This window comes from Sorex fumeus, unplaced genomic scaffold (genome assembly GCF_029834395.1).
Source record: "Sorex fumeus unplaced genomic scaffold, SorFum_2.1 ptg000030l, whole genome shotgun sequence".
NCBI lineage: Eukaryota > Metazoa > Chordata > Mammalia > Eulipotyphla > Soricidae > Sorex > Sorex fumeus.
The window spans coordinates 7,136,666-7,159,174 of NW_026606087.1; the positions used below are offsets into that span (position 1 = coordinate 7,136,666).

Here is a 22,509-nt window from a genome sequence, read left to right on the forward strand (position 1 = left end):
GGGGAGGAGCCTGACACGCCAAATACTTTCTTCAGGAATACACAAAAATAATTAGTGTTTAAATTACGACCCCTTGGGACCAGAGAGATGATAGTACAGTGGGAAGGGCACTTGCCTTGCACTCGCTTGACTCAGGTTCAATCTCCAGCACCCCATATGGTCCCCTGAGCTTGCCAGGAATGATTCGTGAGTGCAGAGCCAGGAGTAAGTGCTGAGCCAGTGGGTGTGACCCCAGAAGCAAAAAATAAATAAATTTATGACCCTGAGTCATCTAAAGAGGGTTAAATATCTCACAAGTATCACGTGGAACAGTGAAATTGAGAAAGAATACACAGGAAAACTCAGGGGGAACTATTTATACATATATATTTATTAATTTTTGGATTTGGGGGCCAGGTCTGACTTTTCTCAGGGTTTACTCCGGCTCTGTGCTCAGAGATCACTTCTGATGTGCTAGGGGACTATATGGGGTACTGGGGAACAGACCCACACTTGGGTGTGTGTAAGACAAGTACCTTAACCCCTGTTAAGGCAACTATCTTTGCCTCTATTTTCATACTTTATTTCCATATTTTAATACATTGCATATTATGCCATGCATGAGAAAAAGAATGAATTAAATAGTTGTTTTTTTTGGGGGGGTGCGGTTCACACTGGCGATGCACAGGGGTACTCCTGGCTCATGCATTCAGGAATTACTTCTGGAAGTGCTGGGGAGACCATATGGGATGCTGGGAATCAAACCTGGGTCGACTATATGTAAGGCAAACACCCTACCCGCTGTGCTATCACTCCAGCCCCGAAGCAGGTTTTGACAACAGTCTTAGAACTAAATTTTCCCACCTTTCCCAGTCCTCCACATGTCTTGTACAGTATATAATAATCTTTCTTGTTGTTAAGTGAAGTTTGAAATTGGGTCTTTGTGATTTGTCATCAAAAGCTAAGTTGACTTATTTGTCATGGAATTCTCTCTCTCTCTTTCTCTCCTCCCCCACCCCAGCCCAGCTATTTCTCTCTCTGTCTCTCTTTTGTAGTCATGGATCAAATCCAGGGCTTCACACATACAAGGTATGGATTCTAGTGCTTAGCCATACCCCCCAAGCCCTGGAACTCTTTCTTAAGGCATTTGAGACTATGGGTTAATGAAAAACACAATAAAAATAAACTAAATTAGAAGTTTGCTTAGGAGATAGGGTTGACAAGAATGGGAATTCACAACTGAGGTCACTTCTGCATAAGACACTTGAAATCTAGCCCTACTACCTTATATCTAATTAGAGTTCTCTTTAATGCTTAGCAGTAAGATACATGAACAAATACAGTTTTAGCTCAGAATTTAGCGGTAGTGACAATCTAGAATGAATGAGCTATGTTAATCTATATTAGAAGTTGAGTTATATTTTGAGCCATGGGGATGGCAGCTCAGCGGAAAACATGTGCCTTCCATAGGTTTGATCTCTGGCACACACACACAAAAGTTAAAATATATTCCACAATTCCATTTTCAAAGTAAAATGTTATAATTTTTTTTTTTGCTGCAGTAAGCTCAGTTTTAAAGTGCTAAAGCAAGTACACACATTTCATAAACAAAAATATAAATGATCTGGGGCTGGAGCAATAGCACAACAGGTCAGGGCATTTGCCTTGCAAGCGCCCGACCCGGGTTCAATTCCCAGCATCCCATATGGTCCCTGAGCACCGCCAGGGGTGATTCCTGAGTGCAGAGCCAGTAGTAAACCCTGTGCATTGCTGGGTGTGACCCAAAAAAGCAATATATGTGTATGATCTGTATCTGTAGAAAAAAAAATTAGGGTCTGAAATAGACTTAGTTTTCCCTTGCTTGAAACAGTAACACTTCAAGTAACTAAGGCAGTGGAGGTAGCCTAGACACTTGTTTAAAGTTCTCTGGAATGATACTGGAATGTGAAAACTTTAAAGGATGTGGAATGATCTTATTTCAGAGCCGGGGATATTGAGCGGAGAAGTGAAGCATTTTGTCATGGCCGAGTGAGCGGCAGAGTTGGGCTAGAGGTCACTGCAGCTCCCCAGGCCTCATGCTGAAACTCTGGCTGAACTGCTGTCTGCCAACTGGCTCCCCAAACAGGAGGTGTTGAGGTAGGGATGAACCCTGTCCATGTCTCTGATGCGTGAATGCACTCTGCAGACCACAGCATTGAAACTGGCTTTAAGGAAAAGTTTCTGGAACTGGAAAAACAGCTCAGAGAATTAGGTAGGGCTGGATTTGTGTACAGGAGGCCCTGGTTTGATTCCCAGTACTGCAGGGTCCCTTAAGCACTGCCAGGAGCAACCTTCTGAGCACTGAGTTAGGAGAAATCCTCAGCTCATAATACCAGCTGGAGAGAAAGTACAGAGGGTAGGGCACTTTCCCTGCAAGTGGCTGACCTGGGTTCTATCCCCAGCATCCCGTATGATTCCCTGAACCCCCTGGGAGGGATTCCTGAGTGCAGAGCCAGGAGTAATAACCCCTGAGTACCACCAGATGTGGCCTCAAAACCAAAAAATAAATTAAAATAAAAAAAATTTAAAAGTCTTCTTTTCACCCCTTCCCTACCCCTCCTTTGTTTCCCCATGCTGGGTATACCTGGCCTCTGCTCCAGACTTACTCTGGTCTGTGCTCTGGGATCGTTCCCGGTGACTCAGGACTATGTGGTACTAGGAATAAAACTCAGGTCAGCTGTATGTAAGGCAAGTGCCTTACTCACTGGACTATCTCTCTGACCCTAAAAGGTGTTTTTGCTAATATTGGCTCTTCCCTCTCCCAGAGAAGAAATTGAGCGTTAGTGGAATCAAAACAAGAAAAACTTTAAAAGCTCCAGGAAAATCATATTTCCTGGAGACTGAAAATATTTTTCTCAAGAGAAACGAGGAAGAAGCAAGAATGTTTAAGAAAGGTTGACCTATAAAAGAGTACCCTATCCTGTCTCCTCTCGTCTATCTGTGAGCTTGTGGGTGTTCGGCCATTCAGAACCAGAGGCTTAAGAGGCAGACTTTGAGCGCTGATTAGGCCTTCCTAATCCTCACAGGGCTCTGGGGAGCTGGGAATCCTCTTCTGCTCTCAGGGAAGAGATGCCACTTCGGAGCCTCAGGTTATAAAAATAGCCATTTCAAGGCAGGAAGTGGTTTTGTTTCAGAGTTACAATAATAAAGCAGGCTTAGTTTCCCAAGTTTAAAGTTATTTTAAAATTTAATAGCCCATGCAAATCACATTCTCTAATTATGACAGTTCCTGTTGGGCCTATTAGTACTTAGGGAGGTCTGATTAAGAGAGGAATTCCTCAAGGTGACAGTTTAACAGTGTCATAAAGAGATTCTGTTCCTGAGTGCCTGGGATCTAGTATATGTCCTCTTCCACTCTGGGGAGTTTGGGGGTGTCTCGCCTGGCAGTGCTCAGGACTTACTCTTGATTCTGAGCTCAGGGATCACTCCTGGAGCTGCTCAGAGAACTGTATGTGGTGCCAGGGATCAAATCTAGGTCAGTCCTGTGCTAGCAAGTGCCTTACCTGATACTCTTTGACCCTAATATATCTATTCTTTTTTTTTCTTTATAAAAATATCTATCTTGTACTTTTACTCTTCCCCCCCCCAATATATCCATTTTTAATTAATTATTTCTTACTCTTCTCACTGACAAACACTGTATTAAGAAATGGAGGCCATGGGGCCAGAGAGAGAGAGAGAGAGAGAGAGAGAGAGAGAGTGTACAAGGGTTAAAGCACTTACCTTGCATGAGGCCCAACCCAGTTTGATCCCTGGCACTGCATAGTACCCTGAGTACCACAGGCTGTGGCCCTAAAACGGAATGAAACAGGAAATGGAGACTGAGTTGCTGGTTAAAGGTGATGACATGGAAAGTTTAGTACCCCGGGTCCCTCATCCACCAAGTCCTTCATAGAGAAAAAGTAACTTCTGAGAGGTAAGAAAGCCCGGGACACCACCCTAAATGAAGGGAGAGTGGTGGGGAACTCAAAATAGAACTCCCCTTCTGGAGGATTTGTTCCCACATCAGGCACCCCCAGGTAAGAGATTTGCACCTGGATGAGTCACCAAACTGTCCAGCTCTGAAAACCAGGAGGCCCTCAGCCCTAGTCTTCTCTCCGGTCCTGGTTTCTTTATATATTATTTGTTTTAATCACAAGTTCCAATGAGCTGTGACTATTTGGGGACATGAAGTGAGGACTTAATGTATCTGCTTGTCTGGGAGCTTTGAACTGAGGAGCAGCTTTTGGTTCTTAGGGAACAGAAGTCAGTAGACATAATCTTTGCCCCCTCCCTCTGCCAGTTCTCTGCTATCTTTCCAAAGAGGTTGGATCCCCTTGTCTGTGGCCCTGATTTTTGTGGTTACTTTAGGACACAGCTCAAGATGGTTTGGCTCTGGTGTCCAAAGGGGCTTCTCCTGAAGACCCCACGGGACTGTAACTGCAGAATAATTTAGAAACAAAACAGACTCAAATAGCATGTCTCTAAATTGCTGTGATGTTGAGACATGTGGGTGAAAATGAAACAGCCTGACTCAAGCCATTCAGTGAGAAGGAAAAAAACGAGATTATCTGCCGATCATGACAGACCTCACCCTGTGTCCTTCTGTTTGAAGATATTTGTGCACACATCAGAGACAAATGAACTAAGGAATCAATACAGGGCCCAGAATAGGGCTCGGTGCTACAGCATGTCTGGTGTGTGCCAGTCCCCATCACTGCAAAACACACACACACACACACACACACACACACACACACACACACACACAAAGCATTTAATCATAAGCAACCTCACCTCAGACCATTCACCCATCTGATCTCTTAGAACACCAGGCTGGGGTGGGGGTTCTGCCCCAGCCCTGGTGAAACCCACCAACCATTCTTGGTAATGGACCCAGATCTTGATCCCCGAACATATCTACCCTAGGACACTGCCAGAGGCAGCTGACTCAAGGACTCAGTCTTTCTATTAGCTATTAGCTATTGACTATTAGCTTAGCATCATCAATAATAACTATAATGGTAACTTCTATTTGGTTTGGGGGCCACACACACCTGGTGGTGCTTAGGCAGTACCCCCAGTTTGGTATTTGGGAAATCATGCAGTGCTAGGATTAAAACTCCTACCTGCAAAGCACACAGTCTGCTGAGCTCTCTCTGGCCCTATTACTGTCTAGTAATATAAGCACCAGAGAAGCAGTGCAAGGGTTAAGGTATTTGCCTTGCAAGTAGCTTACCCTGGTTAGATCCCCAACATATATGGCCCCCAGTCCCTGAGAACAGAGCCAGGAGTAATCCCTGAGCACTGCTGTGACTCAAACCCTCCCAGATAACACACTCAATGGCTGACAGTAAATCTGCCTGAGACACTGGGGAATTGGGGACCCTTAGGAGGGCAGGTACAAGGCTCACCCTCTTGCTCTGAGAGGGGAGCTCTTACCTGAGTCTGGTGCCCAGTGTTGAACCAGCTGTCCAGTAATAGCCAGCAAGATGACTGTGGTTTAGAGTGGAGGGTGTGCCCCGCTCCACACCCATGGCTACTGACAAGCCACAAACCTCAGCCACCCCAACCCACACTGCTCTGGTGAATTCCTCGACTCTTCAAGATACTAGCAATACCATTTTGTTCAGTGACAGGTAAGAGTGAAGTGAGCCATTAGTTGGGACATGCTTTTTTACTTCTTTTTTTTTTTTTCTGGGTACCGTGTTTTACAAACTGTTAAGATTTCATACATGAACTATTCCCGAACCACACTCTCACACCTTCTTCCCAGCTGTCTACTTCCTTCCACAACTGTCCCAGGGGCCTTCACCATCCTCCCCACCTCCGTGTTAAGCTTCCTATAAAAGACAAATTCTGTTTCTGTTGCCTTTGAGCATTTGTTATTCCTCTATTATGGTTCTTCATGTTGCACATAAGAGATCATTCTGTGTCTGTCCCTTTCCTTCTAACTTCACTCAGTGTGATACTCTGTAGTTCCAACCATATGGCAGCAAATTTCCTGGTTTCATTTAATCTTACAGCTGAGTAGTAGTATTCCATTGTATATATGTAGCACGGTTTTCTTATCTAGTCATCTGAACTTGGACAGTTAGGTTGTTTCTAGATTTTGACTATGGTGATTAGTACTGCAATGAACATAGGAGTACAGATGTCTTTTCTAAATTGAGTTTTTGGACCCTTGGGGTAGTTGTCGAGAAGTAGAATTGTTGAGTCACATAGAAGTTCGATTCCTAGTTTTCTGAATAGTGTTCATATAGTTTAAAAAAAAAAAAAAAAGGTTGGGCAACTACACTCCCACCTGTAGTGACTGGGTTTCCTTTCCCCCACGGAAACACTGGTTGTTTTTGTTCTTTGTTTCAGTCTCACTGGTATGAGACGATGTCTCATTGTTTTGACTTGTGGCAAGTACTTTTCAACTATGTCTATTTTGGAGCGCCATATCTGGCAGTACTCAGGGATTACTCCTGGCTCTATACTCAGGGATCATTAGTCCTGGCAGCACTTAGGGGAACCATATGTGGTGCTGGGGACTAAACCTGGGTTAGACACATGCAAGGCAGTGCCTTACTTGTTGTACCATCTCTCTGGCCTTATGAGATTTTTGTTTTGGGGCCACACTCAACTCAAAAGACTCAAGAGTTAAGTACTCAGTGCTCCTGGATCTGTGATCAGGGATCACTCCTGGGAGGCTTGGGAGACTATATAGAGTTCCAAGGATTGAATCTGGGTTAACTACATGCAAAGCAAGCACCCTACCCAATATGTACTGTCTCTCTGAGCCCTTGTTTGGAATTTTTAACCAAATCAACTCAAGTTCTGTGTGACACTTAGGGGAAGGAAAAGAGGAGAGAGAGAACTGGATTCTAGTTTGACCCTCACCTTTACCTGCTATAGGAACTTCTCAATTTTAGGCTGTTACCTTTGCCAAGGGGATTTGAGTGGATATCCACTTGGCCTGCCTTTTAGCTCAGATATCCTGCGAGGTGCACTGGGGCTTTCCCTGCTCTAACACTCCCTGAGTTCTCCATGTGGCAGGTCCTTTGTATCATCTCCCATCTTCTATCCTTTAGGAAATCTTGTTCTTGATGCTTCCCCCAACCAAAAGTGATTTGAACTCACCCCCTAGGCTCATACAACCTGTACATATACCCCTTTTATCAAACCAAGTATCTTCATTAAATTTTTGAGGAAAGATTTGTCTCTGTATTCGCAACATCTAACATTTAATATTTGAAATTATATACAGTGCTACATAAAAATATTACTCTTGAATTAAGCCACTAATTAAAATTAAAATCACATATTTTACATTAAGTTTCATTAATCTTTTATTTTTTGCTTTTCGGGTCACACCTGGAGATAGATGCACAGGGGTTGCTCCTGGCTCTGCTCTCAGGAATTACTCCTGGAAGTGCTCAGGGGACCATATGGGATGCTGGGGATCAAACCTGGGTCGGCCACATGCAAGGCAAATGCCCTACCCACTGTGCTATCACTCCAGCCCCCATCAATCTTTTAAAAATATACCACAAACCTAAAGAATTGAATTTGGGGGGGTTTGATTTTAGACCACAGTCAGTAGTGATCGGGGCTTTTATCTGGCTTAGGTGCTCAGGGGACCATGTGGCACTAGGGTTTAAGTTTGGGGTCCTACACTACAGTCCCAAAATTACATGGTACAGGGGGTTGTACCCAGGGATGTATGTATGCATGTATACACACATATGACTAATTTAATAACTATAGTCAGTTTAATAATTAGTCATGTATATGACTATTACATTTTGAATAACTTCTAGCTTAACTCAAGTTCTTACAGATGTCCGCACTTTATTTATGCTAACTGCCAAATATTTATACACAAATGTATCAAGTTAAAAAAAAAAGACACCCATAAAAGTTGGCAAAAGAATTTTATTTTGTGGCTTAGGTAGATCTTCGCATTCTACTAAGAGAAAAGGATTTTCCCACATCTTCTTCAACCTAACAAATGATGTATTTGTGATTTTATCTACATGGCTGCAGTGTTTACACTACTGAAGAAAATGTTTCATTTGTACTTTGGTGCAAGTATACAGTAGATAATTTTTCCTCCAGAAAATAAAAAATATCCTCAATCTAAACTTAAAACAGAACAAAGTCATAACACCAAGTTTCTTGCACCACTTGGTAAAAGATTGCAATAAAAATCAAAACAGTCTGCTGCTTTACATACAAAGAGAGCAAACTCCCACAGTTTCAGTCAAATCTTTGAAGGAATGATTTAGCATCTGGGTTTATTTCACTGCAATTTTCACATATGATTGGTGGAATTATACCATAATGAAGAATAGTCATATTCTTCACTTGCAGAAGAGACTCAAATATTGGACTCTAGCACAGGAAATGTTTCTGGGGGCTTGGTAATATATAAAGATAGAAAAAAAAAACATTACCTTAGGAAAAATTTCACAATCATTTGACTAAACATCTGATACATTTTTAAATCACAGCTTTCATATATTAAAAAAGTTGCCTCCAGACAGGAGGCTTAATTTATCAACTAAAACCTAGTCGCTATCATCTGACCCATGTTCTGAGCCCCGATCCGAGGCCTCATGGTTGGATCCCTCTGGTTCTGACTCATTGCCAGAGCCTCGGCCGGAACCCTCATTATCAGAGGCTCTCTCTGAATCGTGATCTGACTCGGCACTGGGAGAAGCGGGGCGAGAGTCGACCTCGGAGCCTCCGGAGCGGCTTCTCCCCGATTGCACAGACTCATTATCAGACTGTTCAGAACCCGAGGGCCTCCTCTTTCTGGGTGGCTGGTCACTGTCTGAATCCTCATCTGACCGAGCTCTTCGGACCCTCCGGGGACTGCCTGCCTCACTGCCAGACTTGTTCTGGTTCTCATCAGAATCACTCTCTGAAGAGTCTTGTCTCTTCCGCCGCTCACGGTCATGGTCACCCTCGTCGGAGTCGCTGTTGCTGTTGCTGTTTCGGGGATGTCTGGCAAAGACAAACACTGGTTAGACCATGGGACTATGGCCCGCTGGGCTCTGGCAAACAGAGAATGTGCTTTCCCCAAAGAAAGGCATTTTGTCAAGGACTCAGGTTGGGGGATGAAAGGGAATCTGGGGTCGACATGGTGGAGGGAAGTTGGCCCTGGTGGTGGGACTGGAGTTGGAACACTGTGTGCCTGAAACAAACTCTATAACGAACAATTTTGTAAATAATTATGACACCTTTATAACAAAAAACGGGCATTTAGGTATCTGAACCTGAAACTTCTATAATGTTTTTAACATGAAGCTATTCCCAATAGAAAAATAATACACAAATTTAAATAGGGTGAAGGGACATTTTATGTTGCATTTCTTGACCCCTATCATGTTAGCATAGGTGATACTTATTTACTTCATGATTGGTTATTAATTTTTTTTGTAAATGTGATCTATTCCACATATGCACAAAAGAATTAAAATTTAAAAAACCAACAAAAAAAAATACACCCCCACTTGAACTATATGACAGAATATCCACAGTGAAGGAACACTCATTCCTTTTTTTCACTCATTCCTTATGTATAAGATACCTCTATCAGAAGGAAGCACTTCCTTATTCCATACACAAAATCATGAAAACAGATGCACCTTTATAACAAATTTACTGCAGCAAAAATGAAACTTAAGGGGCTGGAGCAATAGCGCTTGCACGCGGCCAACCCGGGTTCAGTTCCCAGCATCCCATATGATCCTCTGAGCACTGCCAGGGGTAATTCCTGAGTGCAGAGCCAGGAGTAACCCCTGTGCATCGCCAGGTGTGACCCCCAAAAAAAAGCAAAAAAAAAGAAACTTAAAGTGGCTGGGGGGAATAGGATACCTGGGGATATTGGTGGAGGGAAATTGGCATAGATGGTGGATGTTAGAACATTGCATGCCTGAAACACAATTATGAGTATAATAACTTTGTACATCATGGTGGTACCTTAATTTAAAAACAAACAAAAGAAATTTCATTTGGTTTAGATGGAAAGAATTACCCGTCTTTGGGCTTAGCAGGACACTACCCTGTCCTATCAGATACCTGAGCGCAAAGTTGCCATTTCTGTCCCAGGATCTGCCACAGGTAAGAGTGCCTTCTATGACAGAGCTAAAGGGGTTGTACAACTTCTCCACTTTCGTTCCAAGTTCCCCTGACTTATCACTAAATGTCTGAAGGGAAGGGGACTTGCATTTGATGACTGAAATGGTGGTGGCACCCATGGAATCTTGATCTCATGGAGGACCTGGAGGAAAGGCAGCAGGGGGTAGGAGGACCTCCTGCTGGCTGTCACACCCCCAGAGCTTCGAAGAGTGGGGTCTACTTCTCTGACTTGAAGAACAATGTATCCTACAGGGTCAGTTTACAAGGGTGAGGGAAGAGAAATGTATCACTGTCTTCTCTTTTTGAACAAAGACTCTTTCAGATGAACCGTGAAAGATCTGGACCCCTACCAGTACTTTGGCCACTCAGAGAATATGAAGAGTAACTAAGAAGAGGATACTGTATTTGGGATTTAACTCAGCAAGGCCAGGGGGAACCCTGAGATCCAAATCACTCCCTTGCTCTGGCCAAATAAGCAAACAGTTCTCAACAGTCAGGACAGTTTAAGTCACCGAGCAGCTCAAATCAACTTGCTCTTGACCTCAGGTATAGGTTTGGCAGGCCAGCTTCTCATATTAGACCTTTATTTTCTTTTTTGGGGGGTAACTTATTAAGTTGAATCACTGTGGGTTACAGTTATTCGTAACTGTTTCAGGTATATCCTTTTAACACCAATCCCTTCACCTGTGTCTACTTCCCTCCACTAATGTTCTCGATCTCTCTCATTTTTGGAAACACATTTTTCTTTTTACCTTTCCCTCCTTTTAGGCACTATGGTTTACAACACTGTTACTTACAGGGTATCCTGCATGTCACTTTACCTCATTTCAGCAACTAGTCCTGGTCCAGAGTGACTACTTCCCTCTATCATTATCATAGAGGTCCCTTTCCTGACCAATACCATCTTCTGCTCCAGATTTCTTTCTAAGGACGAAGTCTCCTGCTCTTTGTGTCTATTGTCTTTGGGTGTTAGTTATTTTCCTACTATCACAGTAGATCTTTCTGTCTATACTTCTGAACAGTGCTCAATCTTTGGAAATCACTGTTAAACACTGATCACAAATACCCTAACCAACAGATAAGAGAAATTCTGTGGTCAAGGACCAAACAGTGATTTTGGATAAAGCAATCCAAATTTGTGAACTCAATGTCTCCAGAGAAAAAGGGAACTGAAAATATTTGTTTAAAGATGATTATAAATACAGATTTCTATCCTGAGAAGTGAGCATCTTCACACCCCTCCACATGCTAACCTCTCTCACCTCTGCCTCACTTCTAATCCAGCAGAGTTGTTTTTCTAAAGTTCAACTCAAACAGCCTTTCCTTTATCAAAAGAAAGTTTCTTACAACTCACCCCTAGTATCATAACTCCAGAGTAGGAGAGTGAAAAATGTGAAACATTAGTGCAACTTATCCAACTATAATGTGATTTTTCTGAGGGAGGTTTATCTGTTTATTCTCCACTGCCCCCCCCCCCCAATTTATTTTTTTTGATTTTTGGTTCACATCCGGTGATGTACAGAGGTTCAGGGGTTATTCCTGGTTCTGAACTCAGGAGTTACTCCTGGCGGTGCTCAGGGAACCATATGGGATGCTGGGAATTGAACCCAGGTCAGCTGAGTGCCCCGCTGTGCTATCACTCCAGCCCCCAAACATAACCATTTATTGAGGATAGAGTCTGTGTATTTTCTTTCTGTACTCCTGGCACTCTGCATGCACACTGTCCAAAAGTCTACTAAATGAATGAAATAATGGCCATTAGGAGACCTTGGTGAAGCAGAATTTGAGAGTCCTATCTAGCAGTCCAAATGGTGGTTGGTGGTGGCACCTTCAGATTGAGGGACAAATTTAGGAAAAGTAAAACTGAAGGTTGTGGAGATAGCCCAATGGGCTGAGCATATGCTTTGCATGCAGGAGGCCCAGGTTCTATCCCCAGCTCTATAACGTCACACAAGCAGAGAGGTAGGGCGTCAACAAAAAACAAAACAAAAAAGAAAGAGCAAGTGTTGTTCCATCCTATAGGCCATAAAGCTAGAATGTTGAACAAGAAAAGGCAGGTGACTGTTCATCCAAGAGAGGAAACAGTGAAGACTCTATCTACATGCCAGGATGAGGATGACAGAATTCTCAACCACAATAGTGCAGCAAAGTGATGCCTTTCATTTAGAAAAGTGTTATTCAGAAAATTTTGGACCATACACAAGAAAACAAGAGGTTTTAAGATTGTCCTCTTAGAGGAAGAAATGTCACAGATTAGAAAAAGATGTATGCTGAGGTTTCTTCTATGGATTCTATGAAAAAATGGGAGAAAAGATAATTTAGTACAGTGACTACTCTCAGCTTTTGATTTCCTCCCAATTTTAAAAAGTCTGGTTTTCCCTTTTTTTAAAAAAAAAAAGAAAGAAAAAAAGTTAAGTTTTTTCTCTAAATTTTTTCTACTTTTTAAATTTTTCCAACCAAATAAAAAAAGAATTTACCAAATTACATCATAAAAAATTTACTAATGGTAAAATGCCTACCCTTCATCAGCAATTTTAAGTTTATCTTCATCTGAAGAATCATCACTTGATGATATTATGGCTTTGGATTTTATTTTTCCTTTCATTGAAGGAGGCAGACGTTCTGGCTTGGGCTAAAGAAAGAATATAAAACATAATACACAGAGTTGTAAATCTGTTATATTAGGACATCTTATTAAATTTGCTTTCTATTACATTAGTATAATCAAATGGTAGCCAATAAACTTCAAAAACAAGTTTATGCTTGAAAAAACTGCAGGAAGAAAAGTATTCTGATGAGTTACATTTTCTATTTTTTCTTTTTTAGTCACAACTGGCTTCAAAACTGGTTCTCAGGGCTTACTCTTGTTCTGTGCACAGGATCACTCCTGGTGGTACTTACTCTTGGTTCTGTGCTCAGGATCACTCCTGGTGATGCTAGGGGGTAGGGTAAGGGGCTCAGTCGGGGTGGGAGGGGAACGACCATATGGGATGCTGGAGATTGAACCAGGATTAGGAGACTGAACCTAGCTTGGCCATGTGCAAGGCAAATACCTTAGGAGATGTACTATCACTCAGACCTATGAGCTGCAATCTTTTATGCCTCCTGGGAGATAGAAAAGATAAAGTATTAAAGCCTCACAAGGAAGGCCACAGGGGGCAGGGCATTTGCCTTGTATGTGCCGACCTGGGTTTGATCCCTGGCATCCCATATGGTCCCCCGAGCACTGCCGGGAGTAATTCCAGAGCCAGGAGAGGAGTAACCTGTGAGCAGCACCAGGTGTGACCCAAAATGCCCACCGGCTCCCAAAAATAAAAAATCTCACAAGGGCTGGAGAGATAGTCCAGAGGGTCAGAGTGGTTCTGGGCTTAACCCCTAGCCCTGCTTGATTCCCTGTGTACTGCTGGGAGCATTTCCTGAGCAGGGAGCTGAGAGTAGCCTCTGAGCACCACTGGGTGTGGCTCAAATACAAAGATGAAACAAAAAGAAAAATTCAGCCCAGAGGGAGAGTTAGCTAACAGGCTAGAACATGTTTTCTGTGCCAAAACCTAGCTTTAATTCCAGGCATAGTTCCCTACTTCCCCAGACCTTTGAGCACTGCCAGGTGTGGCCTAAAACCAAAAGTAACTTTTCCCACAGTGATTCAATAAATAAATAAATAAATAAAACTGTGGGGAAAAAAAAAAAGAGAGCAAGGTGGAGATCATGCCCAAATCAATCAGCTAATCAGTGGCTGAATAAATAGCAGTACTCCTACATAAAAAAAAAAAAAAAAAAAACAACAACCATTTACAGCAGGTACCTGGTGTACTTCAATGGCTTAGAGCACCTGCATGGCAAATTTAAGATCATACCTTCCCTAGCACCAAGGCTGCCACATGCACTGAGCACAATTCTGGCAGCCTTGCTGCCTGTGAGCCCAGGTCACTCAAGCAATTCCCAGCCACACTGTAGCCAGCTGTACTGTGAGCAAGAATACTTACGGGATGCGACTTCTGGTGAGTACCTCAACTATAAGATGTGTGAACACCACAGGCAGGAAGTACAATCCCTGTGTACACTATAAGCAGAACATGTGGGAGTATAATTAAAGTTTGTGATCCTAGCAAGCACAACGACTACAGAAGTGTGACCCTTGGTGAGTACCTTGGCCAGTGTGTGAGCCCTTGTCATCGAAACAACAAAGGAAAGTGAGGAAAAGGGAAGAAATAAATTCAAGCTTACAGCCTTTTTCTTCTCTGATCTCGGAGGACGGCGCTTTTTCGTTTTGGGGCCATTTTCTGTTTCATCATCATCAGACCCTTCTTCTCCTTTTGTAGGTCTTAAACAGTGAACACAAGAGAGTTTGCAAATATTCACTCATGTCTATGAAGTCTAAGATGACCTTGCTGATAAAATACTCATTTGGAATATCCTTCTTGAGTTAATACTGTTGTCAACCACACTGTAAATTCCTCAAAGGGAGGGGCACACTCTTACCACACATGGCTCAGGAGTTAGCAAAAATTGTATGCTGTATCTACTAATTAATCTACAACTAGCCCTTGCCTCAGATTTTAACTGTAGAAAAAGAAATCTAACCTATAAACATTTTATCTGAGCTGAATTTGCAAACTGTTTCTGAAAGCTATGGTAGTACTGATGTTTTTCCAACACTGTAACATAATCGACCTCTTTTATCTATAGGTCTACACAATTAATAAAAATATATTTTAGGTAATAGCAGAAAAAAAAGTTGAGTCCTTTTATGATCTAAGATAAGTTTGAATCTTGCACTTGTTGGAAAGGATATGAGGTAAGACCCTGGGTTCAGACCCCAACATCTTCCTTCGATCTTTTTTTCCTTTCCAACTACTCATTCCAGCCTTCTGCCACTGCTTTCACAGCTTCCACAGTCTGTGTTGGATCCCATGCAAAGTCAACCAAAACTTGGGAAGAACAGTGAGATGGCCAGTTGGAGGTCCCTGTACCTGGAGGCACCATGGGAGTGACCTTCTGGTGCTAGCTGAGCAAGCACCACTGATGTTAACAGCAGATGACACTGGGAGGACAAATTCTCATCGTTTTTTTTTTCTGTTTGTTTGTTTTAAATGTCAGATGGGTGATGTGTGGACAGAGTAACAACATTTCAGGGAGGCACAAATCACACAGATGCCTGAACACCTAATCATGCTTACAAATTGGAAAAGGATCTGAAATCCTCATCTTCTGCCTACAGCAGAACCCAGCACTGTCCCCAATTCACAGAGAGGATAAAGGTGCAGGGATCTTCTTCCTAAGCTGTTAACAGTCATTGAAGTGTACACAACCATTTTCCTCTAAAGTGTACCACTTTCCAATAAATATTACATAAATATTCCAATATTAAAGATATAAGAAAGGTAATGACAAATAATGCATAGCTCGCAGAGGGAAAGCTGTGGAGATCTGTGAAAATTCCAAGTACTCAGGAGACTTTGTAATGGGGCTCATCTTGGGATAGAAGTAAGAAATAGGGGAACAAAAGGTCTCATTGTATCAGAAGATCAAGTGATCACAGAGTATTCTAACATACTGAAAGTGATTCAGAGGTGAATGGCCTTTTGACACTTCTATAAGGTTATTGAAAGCATACTGATGACAATACCTTCTCCTCTTTTTCTTCTTTCTCTCACCACCCTCCTCTTCTTCACCTTCTGGTTCACTACCACTACCCTTTCTTCTCTTCTTCTTTTTGGATATAGGCATGTCATCATCAGTATCATCATTGACAAATTCATCAAACTCTCCTCCCTTCTTGGAACGCTGAAATCCAAACAACATTAGAATCAGTTCTTTTCAGATCAAAACCACAATGAGATACCATCTCACACCTCAGAGACTGGCCCACATCCAAAAGAACAAAAGCAACCGATGCTGGCGTGGATGTGGCGAGAAAGGGACCCTCCTTCACCGCTGGTGGGAATGCCGACTAGTTCAGCCCTTTTGGAAAACAGTATGGACGATTCTCAAAAAACTAGAAATTGAGCTCCCATTTGACCCAGCAATACCACTCCTGGGAATATATCCCAGAGAGGCAAAAATGTATAGTCGAAGTGATATCTGCACTTGTTTGTTCATTGCAGCACTCTTTACAATAGCCAGAATCTGGAAAAAACCTGAGTGCCCAAGAACAGATGACTGGTTAAAGAAGCTTTGGTACATCTACACAATGGAGTACTATGTAGCTGTTAGAAAAGATGAAGTCATGAAATTTACATACAAGTGGTACTACATGGAAAGTATCATGCTAAGCGAAATGAGTCAGAAAGAGAGGGATAGACAAAGAAAGATTGCATTCATCTGGGGAACATAAAGTAACAAAATAGGAGATTAATACCCAAGAATAGCCGAGATCAGTACCAGGAGGATTACTCCATAGCTTAGAGGCCAGCCGGGCATTCTAGGGAAAAGGGTAGCTCAGATAGAGAAGGGAGCACCAAATAAAGAGTGTTTGGAGGATCCTCCCAGGAGGGGAGATGCATGTTGAAAGTAGACTATGGATTGAACATGATTGCCACTCAATGCCTCTTTTGCAGACCAAAACACCCAAAAGGAAAGAAAGAACAAAAGGAAATGCTCTGCCACAGTAGCAGGGTGGGATGGGGGGGATGGGTGTGGGAGGGATACTGGGATCCATGGTGGTGGAAAATGGGCACTGGTGGAGGGATGGGTACTTGATCATTGTATAATCTAAACCCAAGCACAAAAATTTGTAAATCTACAACTGTACCTCATGGTGTTTCACTAATAAAAGAAATTAAAAAAAAAAAAAGAATCAGTTCTTTCCCGGGAGGCAGAATGTGGCTAGAATGCTAAGGTATAGAAAGAGGACTATCAAGCATTTAACAAATGAAGCATCTTACCAAGTCACAAGGAAGAGATGATTGAGAGGCCCATCTTTTAAAGACTTAATGATCAATTACTTAAAAGATTAGTATAAGGCTGGATATATTTAGCTAAGTTTGGAACCTTATCTCTTAGCAAAGAATGAAGTCATAGCTAAGAACTAAAATACTGAGTGAATTTCCTATTATGCTCATTTCTGAAAAAAACTGACAAGGACTGGCATCGTTAGTATTAGTAGGAACCATCCTTTTGTTTGTGTGTGGTGCTGGGAATCAAACCCAGAGCCTCACACTCGAGAGGCATGTGCATTACCATGAGCCATCCCCAGCCCAGGAATCGTATCTTACCCGCCCACCACCACCTCTTTTCTTTTCTTTTGTTGCTTCGGTCTCTCCAGTAAACATAAGAATATTTTTGGTTTTCTCCACATACTGAGCCCGCTGTTCCAAAAGTTTCTTTTGCTCTTCCTTTTCTCTGAGACGTTTTTCTTCCTAAGAAGAAAGAAGAGTAGAAGAAAACCCCATCAAAATAAACCTGTGGTGAAAAAAAATTCCTGGGTATCATTGGATGGATTTTTCGTTTTGGAGCCACATCGAGCCTCTGGTGGGCTTTAAAAAACAAAACATGAGGCCAAAGAAATACTACAGTGGGTAGGATACTTGCCTGGCATGTTGCCAACCTGGTTCAAACCCCGGTACTATATCTAATACACAAAGCAAGTAATGCCAGGAGTAAGCCCTGAGCACATCTTATTGTGCTTCCCCCAAGAAAATAAAACCCGCCCAAACAAACAAAAAACCCGAAAACTCAAACAAAACATGTAAAGTATATACATGCAAAATATATTCTTTAACTCTAGTATAATTGAGAACAACAAATACCTGTTCTTTAAGAAGTTTCTGCCTTAGTAGTTCTTTCTCCTGCTCTTGTTTGGCTCGAAGCTCTCTTTCTTCTTCATCCTGTTTGCGTGCCCTGGCCACGTGGTATTGGGCCTGGCTCAGTAAGTCAGAGCACTGCCTAGAATATTTCAGATTCAGAAAAACGTAAATGCACCTAGCATATATATATATATATATAAATTTTATATATATATATATTTATATATATACATATATATATATAAATTTTTTTAAAAAAAAAACAACTCAGCATCAGTTCTCCTTACATAAACTATTAGTTAATAACTATGGGGAATCTTGGGCTGGAGCAATAGCACAGCAGGTAGAGCGTTTGCCTTGTGCGTGACCGACTAGGGTTTGATTCCCAGCATCCCGTATGGTCCCGAGTACCACCAGGAATAATTCCTAAGTTCAGAGCTAGGAGTAACCCCTGAACATTGCTGGGTGTGACTTAAAAAGCGTGCGCGCGCGCACACACACATATACACACACACACATACACAATAATCTATGGGGAATCTTAACAAAATTAACTCATTTTCTCATAAACCAATATTGTCAGCTATGTTGTTAAGTTTTTAAATGAGAAAAACCCCTCTTGGCCCCAACACAACTAAAAAGATTCCCAACTTTATCTTCACAAGTAATTCAAGAGCCAAGAATTAAATCTTGATTTAGGAATCTATCTTGAAGTCAGAGAGAAAAGGATTTTCCCATAAAACTAAAAATCAGTTTTGTTACATTTCTAGAAAGGACCCTTAGGAAACACCAGTGGGACAGGTAGGAGAGTCCCTGAGAAGAATGGAAATGACTGACACCTGGAAGGCCAGAAGCCCATTCACTACTATGCCTGTCACGCTCCCAGCCCGAAATGTAATGCTGCTGCCCAAAATCACCTCCATAAATAGTAACAGTAGTACCTGGCTTCAGTAGCAGCAAGGGCCAAATCGAATCTCATTTTATCTCCCACTTTACTCAAGTAACTGAAGTATCTACAAGGAATGAGAAAACAAAACACTTTACTTAGAAAAGAGTAATGAAACATGTTTCTTAGATTTTTTAGATTTTGTTCTACAAAATACCTAAGAAAAGTTTACATGTTAACTTATTTTATAATATTTTTCTTTATTCTATTAAGGGCTAGAGCAATAGCACAGCGGTAAGGCATTTGCCTCGCGCAGCCGGCCTGGCTGAGCCAGGTTTGATTCTTCCATCCCTCTCGGAGAGTCCGGCAAGCTACCGAGAGTATCTCGCCTGCACGGCAAAGCCTGGCAAGCTACCCGTGATGTATTCAATAGGCCAAACACAGTAACAACAAGTCTCACGATGGAGACGTTACTGGGCCCGCTAGAGCAAATCGAGGAACAACGGGAGGACCGTGACCGTGACCGTGACTGTGATTCTATTAAAGGGCTGGAGTAATAGCATAGTGGGTAAGGTGTTTGCCTTGCACGCGGCCGACCTGGTCGGCCCAGGTTCAATTCCTCTGCCCCTCTTAGAGGGCCCAGCAAGCTACCGAGAGTATCTCACCCACAGAGCAAAGCCGGGCAAGCTACCCGTGACGTATTTGATACGCCAAACACAGTAACAACAAGTCTTGCAATGGAGATGTTCCTGGGCCTGCTCGAGCAAATTGATGAACAACAGGAGGACAGTTGCAGCTAGAGTGCTATTCTATTAAAATTTTTTTAAAAATTAATTTTTTGAACGAATAACCATGAGATACACAGCTACAAGGTTGCTCATGATTAGGTTTCAGGTGGGGAGGGTAGTAGGAGGGAAACTGGAGAAATTGGTGGGAAATGTACACTGGTTAAGGGATGGGTACTGGAACATTGTATGACTGAAATCCAATTATATAAGATATTTAATACATAAAGGATGGCATTTCATTAAGAAACTTATGTATGCCATTCACTTAAAAAAGACTTTCACTAAAGTAATATCAGTTAATATAAAAATAAATATATATTAGAAATATAAAATATAATAAACACATAAATTTTGAAGATACTTAATATTATCAGTAAATTCACAAAAAAATCAATTCCAACAATTAGTATTTATTAAATATTAAATCAACAAATTTGTCAGCCTGGAATTAGGAGACTAAGCCTTCAAAATAACTTAAATGATATTTTGGTAAGGTTAAAATGCCAAAGAATTCAAGTAAGGTTAGATAAAATCTAAGATGTCAGGTTTTAACTTGACCACAGTAAATTCATAATATAGTGAACACAACAATGTGACACAAATTTTGAGCTGAACCAAATAAACCTATTAAGCAAAATAGAAGAGCTTCATGTAAATTAATATACTCCCAAAGATATAAAAAGTAAAGCTATTCTCGAGCAAATCGATGAACAATGGGAGGACAGTGCTACAGTGCTACCATGAGTGGAATAGGAACATTTCCAAAGTGTAAAATGCTGGGTCATCTTGGTCTAGCTTACAATGCTAGCCAGTCAGGAGGAGGGGTCAAGCTACGGGACCAAATTCTGGTAGGATCTTAGCGATGATTTGGTGACACCTGGTGGTAGCTCTCAGTGCTTAAAAACTGCTAGAATGGCTTCCCTCTCTGGGATAATCTGATTTTCAGCACCTTTGAGAAAAGAGCTTCAAAACAACAAAGCCAAAATTGTTTCTACAAAACCCCTACCTATGTGCAAGCTCCAGTTCTTTCACAGCATTAAGTACTTCCTTCAGATTACTCTTTTCATCTTTCAGGACAGAGGTAGCTAATCTTTGCAGGACCAATGCCACATTAAACATAAGAACTGTATCATTGGGTGCCACGTGTCGAGCCTATAAAAATGAAAAAACAACACACATTTTTCATCTGATCTAATGATACGAAAATAATTTTAGTCAAAGTGTTAGGTATTTGAGCAGAAATAAGACAGAATTAAAAAAAAATACAGTGCAACACAGAATAACAAATTTTTCTTTTTACCTTTAGCAAAGTCTGTTTGCATTCCTGTAACTTGCCACACTTGAAGAGGGCTCGGGCCAAATAGAGTACAACTTCGGTGTTCTGATGCTTATAGAACTTTCTGAGGCAGTTTTCATACTAAAATCAAAAATAAAATTAGTTACAAGAAATAAATGATTTTTTGGGGGGGAGGGGAGGGACACACCTGGCAATGCACAGGGGTGACTCCTGGCTTCGGCTTTGCACTCAGGAGTTACTCCTGCTGGTGCTCAAGGCCCAGGTCGGCCGCGTGCAAGGCAAACGCCCTACCCACTGTACTATCACTCCAGCCTCAAATGATGATCTTTTTGAAACAAAATTCAGTGATTCTAAAGCTACACGAAAAGTTATTTTTATCCTTTGAATGATTAATTGCAAAGAGTAATTTAAGGATGACTATTGGCATTCACCAGGATATATTTTCAGAAAAATCTGATCAATAGGGTGCCAGAGTGACAGTACAGCGGGTAGCCTTGCAAGTGGCCGACCTGTATTTGATCCCTGGCATCCCATATGGACCCCTGAGCACAGCCAGGAATAATTCCTGAATGCAGAGCCAAGAGTATCCCCTAAGCATCGCCAGGTGTGACCAAAAATGCATGTCCCCTCACCTCCCCCCCACAAAAATCAGACCAAAAATTTAAAGAAACCCTGTTTGTCCCTCCGCCTCTTCCCCCTGATGGCAGCGGCATGGTGGTCAACATCTTTCAGAGCCCAATGGACAGCCAGGTATGAAACTGCAGTGACGACGCACATGGGACTTCATGGGATAGGGGATGGAACTGGCCCTGCTCCCTGCCCTGACAAGGCCCCTAGTTGCCGCCCACAAACACCTCTGGCTCCTGAACGGCCATGATCCCAGAGGCACACACACAATTTCAGAACCCAGCAGCTTTTGGCAGAAATCCCTCCAGACTTATTACTAAAAAATCAGAAATCCAAAATCGCACGGCTATTGCGACCATGCAGTATCATATGCTCTTCATAATCAGCAATAGAAAACAAATTATCTAATGATGCCTTTTTGGCAAGTCTGATTGTTCAAGAAAATTCCAAATAATAACGGTGGGTCTTTTGTCATAATACTGAATGTGATCAAAGTGGAGAGAGTAAAGTGGAAATCTTCTGCCATACAGGCAGGGGGAGAGGTGGGTGGGGGGAGTATACTGGGGTTCTTGGTGGTGGAAAATGTGCACTGGTGAAAGGATGGGTATTTGATCATTGCAGGACCAAGACTTAAACTGGAAAGCTTTGTGGCTGTTCTCACGGTGATTCAATAAATAAAAATTTTTTTTTAAATTTAAAAGTTAAAAAAAAACCCCAGAGATAGAAAAAAGTGAATTTTCCATCTGGAACATGGAACAACACTGAAAAGACTGAAAACAAGTTAGAAAACTTTTTGTTTTTTTCCACCACACCTGGCACATATGCTACAGAACATATGTTGACACACTTTTCAAACTGGATCCTCACAGAATTTTTTTATTTTGGGGCCACAAGAAGCAGTACTAAGGATACTGAAGCTGGATCTTCTGCATTCAGTATCAGTCACTCCTTCAGGCATTGCACTTTGAGCTAGCTCCCCAGCCCCTCCTCACTCAATTTTATACTAAGGTACAATTATCTCCATTTATAGAAAAGGAA

General features: G+C 41.9%; 1 protein-coding gene and 1 non-coding gene across 2 annotated transcripts in view; both read right to left on the reverse strand.

The window, feature by feature from the left end:
• Window positions 1-7,899: 7,899 nt before the first annotated feature.
• Window positions 7,900-22,509, reverse strand: part of CTR9 (CTR9 homolog, Paf1/RNA polymerase II complex component) — a 39,970-nt gene continuing 25,360 nt past the window's right edge. The window contains exons 17-25 of the mRNA XM_056116050.1: window positions 20,848-20,964; window positions 20,554-20,699; window positions 18,815-18,886; window positions 17,877-18,012; window positions 17,343-17,486; window positions 15,755-15,912; window positions 14,353-14,449; window positions 12,648-12,760; window positions 7,900-8,991 (exon numbers count right to left, since the gene is read on the reverse strand). Coding sequence (XP_055972025.1) covers window positions 8,553-8,991; window positions 12,648-12,760; window positions 14,353-14,449; window positions 15,755-15,912; window positions 17,343-17,486; window positions 17,877-18,012; window positions 18,815-18,886; window positions 20,554-20,699; window positions 20,848-20,964 — 1,422 coding nt within the window. The 3' untranslated portion in view covers window positions 7,900-8,552. The remainder of the gene's footprint in view (window positions 8,992-12,647; window positions 12,761-14,352; window positions 14,450-15,754; window positions 15,913-17,342; window positions 17,487-17,876; window positions 18,013-18,814; window positions 18,887-20,553; window positions 20,700-20,847; window positions 20,965-22,509) is intronic.
• LOC130025653 (small nucleolar RNA U13) lies at window positions 15,220-15,320 on the reverse strand. The gene has a single exon (XR_008792776.1). It is a non-coding gene; the product is annotated as a small nucleolar RNA U13 (small nucleolar RNA).